The following is a 14098-nucleotide window of genomic DNA, read 5'->3' on the forward strand; positions in this document are numbered from 1 at the left end:
TCAAACGTTTTACAGTACTTAAATATGTGTTTGTAACCAATTGTTAATTTAAATTCAATGACATTAAGTACGATTACATCAATATGATTATGTTAAGTTAACCCGCTAAAAATAGAATTATTTATAAAGAATTTTACTTCATCCCAATAGCAATATTTTAATTTTAAATAGAAGCCCCAGATTCTTGTTGTATTACACTGGTAAAACAAGGTTTACTTTAAAATATAACTTTAACAGATAAATTGTAAATCCATGATCGCTTAGTCAGATTATTGCGAAAACCAATTGAGAATTTCTAGTTTTACAGATGGAGTGGGGCTATATTTTGGACGGAGTCGTGGTCGTGGCGTCTGTGGTGATCTGCGTGTTGATCAGCGTCGTAGTCAACAGGAGAGAGAAGAAGACCGTGGATGGTTTCCTTTTGGGGGACCGACAGATGTCCGTGATCCCCGTGGCGTTTTCCGCTTTCGCAACCATCATATCAGCCAATAATATAACTACCATGGTGGGGGAGAGCTTCGCCAACGGATTCCAGTTTTTCATCATCGTGTTCACGTTCTTCCTTATGCAAATCCCGATTGCGTTCCTCATCATACCAGTCTTCCACAACATGAAATATCTCAGCGTTTATGAGGTAAATGCGTACTTTATACTGATTCCAGCAGAAGGGGTGTCAACAAAAAGACAAAGAGTTAAATGTTAAATATTAATGCTTTAATTGAAACTGCAATTAAAAGTGATTCAATAAAAACCACTTCTAGCAGGAAAAGATCATCGGCCTATAAGCTCAGTTGGATAGATCGTTGTGCTAATAACGATCCCCCCGTAATGTATGGTGATGGTTATGTTAACTGAATTAAATATTTTATTATATTAAACAAACGATATTTATTCCAACTGTAACTGTAAATAATAAAGTGTGGTTTGAGATTAAAACGTTTTAGTCCTCTTCCTCTATCCAAGGTTATTTTATATTACATCAGTGTTTCCACATTGAGGGAAAGTAACCCCTTTTTGGGATTTTCCGACCTAAAAGGGATTTTATTTTGGAAGAGAGGGAAAAAGAAAAAAAATGGTATTTTTCAAAAATTAAGTATTTAAAGGATTTTGGGAATTTTCTAAAATGTTGCCAGAAATATTTGGTCTAGTACTTCAAATACTGCACTTCGACCTTTATTAGACACCACGAATGAAATAAACTGGAATCCCAGGCGGAGGCGCACTATTGTAATTCTATTTTTAGTTCCACTTCGATATATATATATATCGAAGTGGGACTATTGCTATGGACGGAATGTTGTAAGTGTTGTTGTTGTTTGTTTGTTTGTTGTGGAAAGCGACGACACGGTAGATGGAGCTGCGACAATAATTTTTTTTATAATTTATATTATCGGCGTCGCCGAGACTGGAACACAGAAGCTGCTGGCCGCGTAATCTCCAAAAACCGAGGGTTTTACCAACTGAGCTTCGCCGTCCTATACGTAACTTTAGCTTGAACGTTTACCATTGAATACTTTTTGTTTCGTGCCCGTCCTATAGGGGGGCGCATTTCTTCCATTGGGGGCGGAACGAAATTTTGCGTTTACTCAATAGCGGTACAAGTAGATTGTTAACTAGTAGTGCCCGTAAAGGCGGGAGAGATAGATCCGTTAGACATTGCAGCAGAGAGCATATAATATTATATAAGTAATAAGTGTGGCACTTTCTTATCGAAACCGTGTATGGTCAGAAGTAATAAATAAGTGTGGCACTTTCTTATTAAAGGGAGTGACCGAAAAAAACAGTTGGTCTCATTCGATAGAGCTCTTTGACACGCACGCAGTGCCGTTAATTTCCGCCCCCTCCGACCAAACCCCGTAAAGGGAGAGTTACCGGAAAAGTTGATTTCATGATAGTGGGCGGTGGAGGATGGTGAATTTTATATCAAACAATAGGAAATCACATGGGCTCAACAGCTTTTTTATTAAATTGCCCACCCGGGTCAGCTGATGGTGGGCGGCATCCACTCTTTAACTTAGGATGTCAATTTATATATCAAACGATAAGAAATCACGTAGCCTCAATAGTTTTTGTATTAGTTTGCCTACCTGTGCCTACTAAGGGTGTATAGGTTTGTCCACTCTAATACACTGATGTCGATCTAATATTACGGCCTGGGCCGACTTGTTCAATCTAACCCACTCACTTCTGCGACCCGCAACATTTTATTTAGCGACGCCATGAATCTATAAATATTAGACGTAGATATGATTTTACTGACGTTGGTTGATCTTTTGGGTAATTTAAAAATGATATCCCATCTTATATTTACTCTTGAGCATTATTGCCATTTAAAAATGAACAATGTGAACCACCGTAAGAATGACGACTCGATTTAATTTCTTTTTCAACTATGCTTTACGCTAGTCTCTACCTATTTCACGGGAAAATATATGCGGGGACCATATTTTTTTACCAACTGACACGCTAGAAGCATCACAGGCACTCCAGACAGCAGTACCACCAGGCACTTTTCCCGTAATCGCCTCTCTCAGCTCTCCTTGCATTCCTCCATGGTGAAATATATTTCTGAAAGCGAGATTACTGGCCCATTAGCTCAGTTGACTAGAGCGTCGTGCTATTAACGCGAAGGGTTTGGGTTCGATCTCCCCAATGGGCCAACAAGAAAGTCTCATTTTCTTGAAACAATTTTTTAAGTGGGTAAGATCCCGCCCATGGGATAAAGAATTTTTTTGAACTACAATTTTTAGTTTGTCAGTGAATAATTCTTAGCAGAATGAGTGCATTGGCCTTTTATTCGAGCTGATTAGAGCGTCGTGTTCATAGAGTAACCCACTCGCATAGAGTGGAAGGCCCTATGGAAGCGCATGAAGCAATAATCCTAACGGGCCACCTTGTTTTCGAGGCGTGAATTAATATAGTCCGAAGAGCGATGGTGTTGTTTTTCCATTTTTTATAGTATAAACTTACCTATTATCTAGATATTATACATTTACTTTAGGCGAACTTGTTTATTTCACGCCTCGAAAAGAATACATTGCGTACGAAAAGTGTTAACAAATTTTGTAGATTGATAGCCTAGTATTTAGGTTTTTTGGACTTAAACTCATATTTTAAAATTGCTATATCGTATTTTTTTAAGTTTTAATTTTAATTTTTTTTTGGTTTTTAGTATGTTGAGAAGCGATTCGACAAAAGCACCAGAATTTTCTTCTCCGCGGTTTATTTAATTATAAATGTGAGTAAAACAAATTATCCAATTTCGCATATAATAAAAATAATATCAAATACAAAATGTTCGAGAATCAGAGGCAGATGTCCAATTATTTTCGAAAAGTATCGCTACGGCTCTTTGGTTCACAGACGCTATTATATAGTTTTTCCTCATCATTATTCGTAAATTTGATTTTCTAAATAATGATACTTGCATTTTTATATAATGTTTGCATCGTTTGATTATATTTTGATAAGATTATTTAAGAATAAAAACGTTCTTGTGACTTTTTAATTTTTCAGTGGGAGAAGCTAGATCATATGCACAACCTCGGAGAAGCTAGCGACGTTACGTCGCCTACACTCGATTCGGTCGCGAATAGCAACTGTCGGCTCTTTCATTGCCACCTGTATTATGATATGGCCCTTATTATTAAGGATGGCAATGAATCTATCCGAATCTTCGAAAAAACGACTTCAATAGAGAGCCTGGTGTCATCTATAAATAGCAAAGGAAATTAATATTCAAAAAAGCGTTACGATAACTTCATCAGAGAACCATTTATAGTTATGATAATTTGACAACTTATAATCTACGCAGCGGACGTAACCCTTAATAAGCCTTTCTATAAAGTCATTATGCTTGCCGAACTTGTTTTAATGTATCGCCTCCGTCCCGAGATACGTATGAGTTCAGTTCAGTTTTGAAGGTTAGATCTTTATAAAAGGGCGACTCGTCAAATTTTAATTGGCTATCATAGTGAAACGTTACTTCTACGTCACGAGTTACGCTCCCGATACATCTAAACAAGAAGGCCAATGTTACTCTATAGAAAGGCCTATTATATATCCTATATAAAATATATTAAAATTACAAAAACCTTAAAATGATTTGAAACGTTGAAAAGTGTATACAGAGAGATAATGTTAAACAAATTTAAATCTAAGACATGTAAATATTTTGACACAAAACAAGGTTTTCATTATTATTGAAATAAAATCATTATTGGGAAAAAAAGTGAAATATGGAAATGAGGATATAGCAAATGCACTAACGATTAGATATTTAAATGGCAACACCCAAATCCCGTAACTATGCCTCTTTTGTACCACTTGATTGCATGACCGGATAATAATATTCTAGATTTTCCGGAGCTCGGGCAGCAAACCAGTAAATTTCAAACTTCGGTTGGGGCCTTTAAGTAAAAAAGTCTTACAGCTATATAAGAGGAAAAAGCCAGATACTCTAAAATAGGAGCAACACACACAGCACCCTACACAAGGAGTACGCAACCCGTCAACAGTCGTGCATTTTCTTGTGTACATTATTCATTGGTTAGACGCTTTAGCGCCTTCTGCCGTTGGAAGGGGAAATTTGGTAATTGTCTTCTCCCCGCCCGTAAAACGTTCAGCGTAAAGGTTCATCCAATGAAATTTGTACACAGCACTGCCTTAGCGTGATTAAGGCCAGCTGCGTTCTCCTTGTGTTTGTTGCTCCTCCTAGCTATAACTATGGGCTATAGCTTAGCCCATGCGTTCTTCATCATGTTTTGAATTCAATCAAATCTAATTCTCAAAATGTTTAAGTCAGCGTTGAACCGTTGAAATTTGCTGATCGTCATTTGGTACTTCGGGATGGACGTCACCATTCCCAATGGTTGCTCAACAATTTCAACGTCGCTGTAAAGCGTTGATAGCAGTCCTGTTAATAGCACCGGTCTGTTAATTGCTCGGACCGGTTTATTAATGGAAAACCTAGGGATCGCAGGTCATTGGAACCTTATAATTAATTGTAAAATTTCATAAAAATTAAGTAGATGTCATGTTGAATATTTAAGAGCTTTTGTTTTTGCTTGACTTTAGAGTCCCCTCTTTAAGTCCCAATCCCGCGAGAATGTTTTTTTAATGGACAGGATGCAAGATCCAGCGACTGAGTTCTTTAATATCTGATCTTTTATTTTAATACTCAATAAGATTTCACTACTACCCTCATGTACTGTCTACAGTAAACACTCTCACTTATTTCGGTACTAAATACCTTTACTTATGAATATTCGTGATCGAAAACTATCACTACGGCGTCTTGGGTTCACTTTTTAAGCCTTGATAGCTAGTGGCTAAAGCAGTATAACTCCCAAATAACAAATCTTGGAAAATATTGCTCTTTAGTAAGTTTTCTCAGCCATAATTATCCCTCTCATGCTCCTATACTTTGAGTTTCTTTTTAAATACCTTTCGTTGCGTTTGAATTCTGGCCGTTCTCTCTGACGATTGTTATATTCGCCATAGGGCTTCAGCGAAGGTGCCCCCCGGCACTGGTGAATAGCCATCCCTATATTGGCTAGTCGCTATTCCCCGACTCCGTCTTTGTCATTGGTCCGACAGGCTTACCCCTCGCTCTAGCCCTTTTTCTCTTGGCACTTCTTTCGGCACTTTTTCATAAGCCACCTGTTCCCAAATGTTAGTCCCAGAACTTCGCTTCTTTATTCATTTTGAACTCTTATTGCAAAGAATTGAAAATTGCATTAAAACCAGTACGGTGTAAAAAAAGCATCGGTATCGAGGCTTTCATGTTAGAAAGTAATTTTGGTAAATTGCTTTTAAATATTGAATATGTCAAAGTTAAAGAGTTAGTTATGGTCTCTGACTTTGAAACATGTGTGTACTGTACGGGGCTTAACAACTTCCTGGGGTCATCAAGACCAAGTGCCCTCTTGCTCATGAAAACTTGGTTCATTCCACCTCGGTCTATTGGGCAATTTAAATATGGACGACAAAAGGTTATTGGTTCCACGTGACACTATATCCAACCCGGATGAAATAGGTCACGTGTCCCTGTGTTTAAAACCAGAGGACAGTAGTTTTTGGGTCAACTTCTCCCAGAGGTCTCAGCCCTAGTGAGACTGAGATTACAGTTCGGGTAGTCAACTCTTAGAAGAAGTCTCCGGTTCATTCAATAACAATATACACTATACCCGCGATAACGCGATCCTACGAACATCATCCCTTTTCTTCGATTGGTACTAAGGTACCAGACACTTTCAATGGCCTTCGGGTGTAGAACATTGTTAATATTAATCTAGTACTTAACCCTTCTGGTCAACGTTTAAATAAAGGATTAATTACCTTTTCGATCTAATAATAATAATCAGCTAGGCTAATACCCAAGGCACCACCTTAGGCCTAAGTCACCAAGCTACTATTAAAGCCATTAATTCAGGTGGCCGAGTTACAATGCGTGAGAGGGGGGGGGCAAGTCCTTCATGCCCCGCGAGCCAACAGCTCCCTACACTCACTATTACCGTTAACCTCAACAAGTTTTTATGGAAGAGGAAACCGAAGAGCTCGGGGGAAAACCCCTGAAACCAGTGGGGAGAGTCATGCAAACTCAACGCAGAAGGAGTTGTTCCGAGTTTCTACCCAGTGCCACAAGCTGGGATCGAATCCGGCTCCTTTTGCTGCGAGGTGAAAGTGCTAACCACTCCGCCTCTGGCATTCAACCTCTGGTCTAGATTTGATACATACCTCAGGTTTCATTTATAATTTTCGGGTTTTATGCATTTCTTGTGTTGTATAAAATTACAACATCAATTTTAAATTTATAAATGTCAATTCCCAATGAGTAAATATTTCATTAACTTAGTACTGAAACCGAAACACATCCCTAAACATTTAAGAGCCAATTATCAGTAAATATATCGCTAACCCCAATAGTGAAAGTTACGCGAGTGATCGGGACAAAATAACTTGTTAGTGGGATCTATGCCAATTCAAATTTAATTTCTCTTTTTTTATCCTCTTATTCCAAAGCATTGCAAACCCTGCTAGAGCAGACGCTATTAGTTTCCCTCAACGTTATTCGTAAACTAATAATGAAACTTGCATTTTAATATAATATTTGGTCGGTAGACTTAAAACATTATTTACTTCTACACGAAATAAAATTATAATGGTACTAAAATATCTCATTATGCGACTGTGATATAATTGAATATCACTCGAAAGGGTGGTCAATTTCTAACAGCACGGACAGAAAACGTTATGGAAAGCCATAAGCCTCCCCTAAATATTAAGCGAAAACCGGTGACATCACTCGCGTCTGCGCATGAGGGAAGAGAGAACAATTCAGTCCAGCTGCAATCTTAGCTATTCCTCTCCATTACACATGATACTACAAACCTCATTTTAGCGACCTATAAGTTATCAAATGACCTGGGATCCTATTTGCCAAACTTAATACGGACCTATCATTTATATTGGTTCCTTAAGCGGTTGCTGATAAATAATAGCTGCAAACGGATATCACGATCAATGAAGATTTTCATACCCCGTTCATCAGACGGTAAAATAAATTCCAACGGCTTTCCGGCCTTGGGAAATCAGTTTTCTACTATTTTTATTTGATATTATTACTGCATTTGTTTTCAGCTTGTTTTTAATGCGGTACATCTTTACGTTCCCGCCATCACGGTGACTACAGTAACTGGAATTTCTTACTGGATTACTCTGGCAGCATCTGGACTCGTCTGTACGCTGTACTGCGTCATTGTAAGTAACTCTTACATAAAGGCAACTCTGTTTCAAACATTTACTTTAATATAAATATAAATATTATTTAAATATATTTATTATAACTATAATTTAAATAATAATATAAATATTTATATTATTTAATTATAATTATAATAACTTTAAGTTAAATAATTATATAAATATTAATACTATTTAATTATAATTATGACTACTTTAATTTATCATAATATTAATATAAATATTATATAATGATAATTATGATTTAAATAATAATAATAATAATAATAAAATGTTTTCATAATATTTAGGCTTAAAGAACTCTAGTTTTTTCCAAAAGAAATTAAATCAAAACTTAAACGTAGGATTTCTCTAAAGAAAAATTTTTCAATACATAAATAAATATTGAAATTCTATCCTTCTTTATACTTATAGAAAGCATAAGATATATCAAATTGGGTTTATTCATCGTATGAACAGTTACCGTTGTTGGTAGCGATAAGTGACGTTAACGCGGTAGCTTTCCCGTATCACGTGACCGTCAACGGGAAAATCATAATTTTAAAATTGGTGGACCGAACATGTCATGGCCGGGAGTAGTGGCGTACTCCTGTAAATCCAAGCGTCAGGGAGGCAGAGTTTGTGGATGGCCGTGTGAGGACGACCACCAATCCCCCCACGTATCCCCCCGTTGGCGTGGCCGTTACACATATCTCGCCCTGATTAATCAGATATTCGCCAGGCTCGCGGTCTTCTCAGACTCAATCAGCCCTTATTTCTTCCTTCTTTGAATAAAAAAAACGAACATGTCATGGGGTATACTTCCCGACGTTCATAAAAACGTATTGAAAATGGAACATGTGCGCATAAAGTTTTCTTAGAGCAACGAATCGCTAAGGCATAGAAACAATGCAAAATGTTTGTCATAACCTCAAATCTGCGAACCTTTTATGGCCTAGTGTGATACTTCTGTCGTTAGAAGTATATTATAAACAACAACAAGCCCGTTACCGTGGAAACTCTCGATGCGTTTGGCCGCGACGGCTTAGCCCTGGTACATTCCATCGGTCGCCGGCTTCGCTTAGCAAGTGGCGAGATCCGATCCGTCGAGTATACCTCAAGCAACGGATTACTATCGCCATCCAACCCGGAAACGCGGCTTCGGTGCTGAACACGTTCCATCCCGGGGCCTCCCTCGAGGACTTTCTATCATCTCTTTAAATTTCTTGTAATCAATACACTGATAGAACTAGCTTTAAAATGGTGTCTTAGCATTTTGAAATTAATAACTATTTAATAATATAAAACAAACCACTTTCATTTATCTTACGCAGTTTGATTAAAAATATATTTTAAAATTGGTAAAAGGTTTTTTTTTAAATGTTTCGCCATGTTTAAGACATATAACCAAACGTAGCCTTCACCACTTTTAAAAAATAGTTATCGTAGTTTCAGCTAAGACCAATAATATAATATATTAAATGACGAATGTGACGTTTTCTTAAATATTTGAATGACCGGAAATACTAAGCATTTCCCCATGGAGTACTAACACCTACACCTATTGGGGTGGTTGTCATACTTCCGCCAATGTATCGGGTGTTAGTATTATACAAAAACCAGTTCTACGAACTGAAAAAACTAACTGGCGTTAGTATCGGGCGGGATTTGAACCCGAGCCTTCCTGCGCGACCGGTGAGCGTTCTACCACAGAATCACGGATACAAAAGAAACTCTTCCGAGGAAAAATATATTTTGGCTTGCCAACTTGTTATTTTCCTCTTTGGTGGTATATTGCCTATAGATTGCTGGCGATTTTGGTTTCGTCCTATGCAACCTCCAAACACATTTTTACGATGGGAGTCCAAAATACTGGATGTTTATTCCAAACGATGTTTGAGAAACGATGGTTCCATCTCTCACATTGGTTGTTAATTCTATCAGCGTCATTCAGGGTCATCTCATGAACGCGCCACACATTTGGTGGAAATATTGGCGGTACTTTACGAATTCATACCATTGTAGATTTTTCACCTTTAATACGTCTAAAGGGACCATTGACAAACGTAGCGTCAAAATAGTTCACCGCATCAACTGCAACTTCGTTAGATATAGTCCTCAAGTAGGTCATTCCTTATCTATAGTTTTTTTCTAAACCAAGAGTTTGAATTTTCCAAAATGTGCTTTGGGTATAGCGCGTCGCACACTGAAAGGTTTTTTGTCTCAGCAACTATTGCTGGTACACTCTGTTCAAAAAGTCTTTGCCCGTGGGAGATTTCGAACATTTTCGCCCGTCATTTCTTGTATAGTTGCATCAAGTTGAAGCGGACATCGGTAGTAGATAAATAAAATGTTTAGCTACAAATTGGCCAAAATAATTTTCTGCATAGACTTATAATTTGGCCTATTTTGGCCAACTTTTTTATTTTTGATCTCAGGTCATTTTAAACCCGATTTTCGTGTTTTCCGGGGTTGATTTATATTTAGAAAGTGTTGGAATTATTCAAATCGACGCATTTGTTCAAAAGATATTAACCAATTCGTTTTCACAGAAATTGAGAAATATCTAAACATCTCACCAAGCCATTTAAAATAATATATGTTGACGGGTTTTGTCGCCATCTATAGTTCCTAGAAGTAATATTTTTTGTTTAATTCTAAATATGTAACAAATTGAAGGTTAACATAAATATTTTCTGGTACCGACGACAATATATCACCCATTGCAGTCACGAAAAATGGCGCTGGTGCTGGCGACCTGCTGTTAAGACGAAACGTCGGTTTCGTACCGACTTCAACTTCGTTGAACATTTTGACGCTACTCTTGGCTTCGGGCTCTAATGCCACGACATTCCATCTCTTTCTAACCAATTAGAATACGGCGGGATATTAATAATTTTTCAAATTGCAAATAATGCACCATGCGAGGAAGCACGTATACATTTATTTATTTTCTTATATTTTATCCACCAGAAAAGAACGGTAATTAAATATAAATTAATTATAAAATTATTAATTTAAGTATTTTATCTATTATATTTTTTATTTTGAAAAAGTATATTTGGTTTATCCAAGTATCCCAATAATCATTTAATAATTATTAATTATATTGTTTCAAATGAATTTTGAGTAATACTAAGCGCAATTTAAGTCACGGAAATGAAAACAAAGGAATGCGCGCGCATCCTACGTTGTTTCTGATTCCGGTAGTAGCGAACGCATAGTGTGTAATAGCCAAAACTTAAGCTAACATCAGCGTCAGCTTCTATTGGCAATGACGGGAAAAAACTAATTAAGATTAAAAAATAATAATCGTCGACAGCGTCAACTTGAAGAAATGTTTTGACAGTGTGCGACGGGCTTAAGATGATAAAAGCTACCTTGGATTAACAAATATTCACCAAGAGTAGATTTCGCGGCTTGCATCACAGCTTTCTCAAAATCCACATATATAGTTACAACACAACCATCAATTAAAACATGAAATAATACTTTGTAAGTTTACTGAGCTTTCTTTTCAAAAGCCCGTAAGCTGCGGTAACGAACACATTGTTCACTAAAAATAGGTGTTTACTTCCACTCTAATGACGTAAAGTTGTAAAAATATGTGTTCTCTTCCACTCTAATGACGTAAAGTTATAAAAATAGGTAATCACTTTCAATCTAATGACGTAAAGTTAGAAATGTAGATGTTCACTTCCACTCTAATGACGTAAAGTTATAAAAATAGGTATTTACTTCCACCCTATTGACGGAAAGTTGTAAAAATAGGTGTGAAGCTTTTGTGAAATTGCCATCCATACACCACACATCCGTTTTGCAAAGGTTCTCGAAACCCTAATAAGTTGAGAAAATGATCATTTTTTTTTAGGTTCTTGGCCGTTACCGTGGAATAAAAATCGCCTATTATTAGCCCCTAAATTTTTACACCAGTCACCTTCAATTGATTATTTCTCTAGACTTTGATGCTGCTTTGGTTTGTTTTTTCATCCTTAGTGTCGAATTCGCCTCTTAAAAGTGTCCTCCCATGGTATAAGTGACTTAGTATCGTATCGACACTAAGTGAATTTACTGCTTCTGCGAACAATTCTAACGGATATGTCCGAGACATTCAGGCTATTTCTTTAATGTTTGAAACACATTTGCTTACCTTTACTCCTTCCATATCCGACGGATGATTATGAATAGAAGTTAGGTTGGGGTCATTCACATCTAATATTGTTTTAAGTATTGCTTTGAATTTCATGGAACCTGATTTATTACCCCGCCAGTGAATATTACACTTTCCTCTTAAATGTGCAATATACATTCAAAAAAATTCAAATGGTTTTTTGATTTTTTAGGCATAGATTATATAGTTTTGTATTTTTGTGCGTGGCCCTAGGCATATCAAGCTGAGACGAGCGGACTAAATTGTCCCACCCACTCTGTATGTGTTAATAAGCTGACATGGAAGAATGAATGGTGTGTGAATGTTAACCTTAAATAATAAAAAGACATTGTTATTTAATTATAATCGAACTTATGACAGGATACACGGCAAACTAAGAGCATATCATTAGCGTGATTTCAAATTACCCATTTTAGCACTGTAAGGAATGAATCAACGTTCACTAACAATATATTAGCAGTACCCTGTTTACCTCATGTTTAGAAAAACCACGCCTCTAATCCTTCTCCAGATAAATGGGGAAGACATGCCACTCGCCACCTCATCGCTCTCCCTATCCGAAAAACTCGAAAAGAGAGACTATATTTGCAGCTGCATATTCTCAAATAACGTTAATTTATTCTTGGCACTGTTCATAATCTTTGCCTTGATTAACTGAACATAAAAATATTTTTTTATTTTGGAATTCGATATAATGTAGGGTGGTTTGAAGGCGGTGATATGGACAGATGTTTTCCAAACAGTTCTGATGTTCATCAGCGTGATAATAGTGACCATAGTGGCCCTGGCTGACGTCGGTGGTTTGCAGAGGGCTTGGAGCATCACATTCAGTGGAAACCTTCATCAACATTTCACGTTCGTTTTTTTTATAATTTTCTTGTGACACTTATTTGCCGATTTGAATGGTGTAATGTAACATGTATTAATTAAAGGGCCACACCGGCGTTTGAATTTAACCTGTTGCACGTGCTAGTTTCCAGAATATGTTTGGTCGTATCTGCTACCACCTGCTAAATTTGGGATAATTTTTTTAAATTCCGGTGTGGCCGTTAAAGTCATAGGAACGTTTCACAGTTAGGTTTCGTTTGGTTGGCATGCTGTAAAATGGAAATTAAGAGGAGATTGACCTCTGAGGTTTCACGACAGCTTACAGTTTTACAAGGTTCCTAGTCAAGGGAATTTCAACCTCGTACATTTATATGAATTACAAGATCGATAAAATTGGGGGAATTTCTTGAGACGAAGAAAACTGACAGCTGTTGAAAATTATAAACATTTATTTTATAGAGTTTCTTATCTTCTTGTTATCGAACATCTTGTACTATCTGAAAGATAGTTTTTATCATTTCTACATACATACGTTTACCATTAATTGATTGAATGCACTTGCTTCATTTTGTTCAACAAAAAATAACTGTCTTCATTTAGCTTGACTAACTAAACCCTATGCGAGTAGTTTTTAAATTGTTTTTTCAACATGTTACCAGAGCATAGTAGGTTAAATTAGTTGAACTCGTGCTCTTGTGTTGTCCACTTAGTGAACTTTTCAGTCGGTCGCTGTTGTTCCTTATCGTCAATTGTTCATTGCTGATGGAACATGATGGTAATGCAAGATATTTCTGAATTCGATTAGTTGCAGAGGTCATCGGATTGGAGGAGATTCTGTTGATGGACAAACAAGGCACTTATAAAGTCAACAAAGGAGAGCTAACCATTCCTCTTCTTCTTTCAACGGAAGGTACTATCGCGAAGCAAGCAGAGCCTGCAAAGAAGATTTCAACTTGGGAGGAAGGCACTTCGGCAGCCAAGATTCGTTTTTCTTTCCATTCAAACGATAAAAAGATAAAATCTGGAGACGGAGCAGCAGGTGCTGAATTTGTAGTTTGAGTGATCTTTAAGGACTCGTTGACAAAATATATTGAACATTCAGATAAGGAAACGAGAAGCAGCCAGTTGTTGATCGGCGACGCAGCATTAAACGTTGATAATACAAACCATACGTGTGTCAAGTCTGACTGGTACACCTAGTACGATAAATTTAAAGCTTATCCCTATCACTCTAGGAACTGAAAATAACACTTACGCACTTGATAAGGGCAGTTTTGAAGCTGAAGCGATCATCATACTAAATTTGTCCAAGATTTCAGCTAACATCCAGAATCTGAAACACAACATGCACTCCAT

At 37.0% G+C, this 14098-nt stretch overlaps 1 protein-coding gene and 1 non-coding gene across 2 annotated transcripts; both read left to right on the forward strand.

Annotated features, from left to right (window-relative positions):
- The first annotated feature begins 307 nt into the window (after window positions 1-307).
- Window positions 308-12928, forward strand: LOC149949840 (putative sodium-dependent multivitamin transporter). Its single transcript, XM_090169521.1, has 3 exons — window positions 308-634; window positions 12615-12769; window positions 12847-12928. The coding sequence occupies exons 1-3, from the start codon at window positions 308-310 to the stop codon at window positions 12926-12928; spliced, it is 564 nt and encodes a 187-aa protein (XP_090025647.1).
- On the forward strand, window positions 2586-2660 carry TRNAN-AUU (transfer RNA asparagine (anticodon AUU)). Its single transcript has one exon. It is a non-coding gene; the product is annotated as a tRNA-Asn (tRNA).
- Window positions 12929-14098: the final 1170 nt, after the last annotated feature.

The sequence above is a fragment of the Leiobunum rupestre genome, chromosome 3 (assembly GCF_980474605.1).
Source record: "Leiobunum rupestre chromosome 3, qqLeiRupe1.1.hap1, whole genome shotgun sequence".
NCBI classification, from domain to species: Eukaryota; Metazoa; Arthropoda; class Arachnida; order Opiliones; family Sclerosomatidae; genus Leiobunum; species Leiobunum rupestre.

Bases quoted from the DNA above. Each gene is read 5' to 3' on its own strand.
- LOC149949840 (XM_090169521.1), top strand. From the start codon at position 308: ATGGAGTGGGGCTATATTTTGGACGGAGTCGTGGTCGTGGCGTCTGTG. The intron at 635-12,614 runs GTAAATGCGTAC...GATATAATGTAG, and splicing joins AATATCTCAGCGTTTATGAG to GGTGGTTTGAAGGCGGTGAT. The intron at 12,770-12,846 runs GTTCGTTTTTTT...TATTAATTAAAG, and splicing joins AACCTTCATCAACATTTCAC to GGCCACACCGGCGTTTGAAT.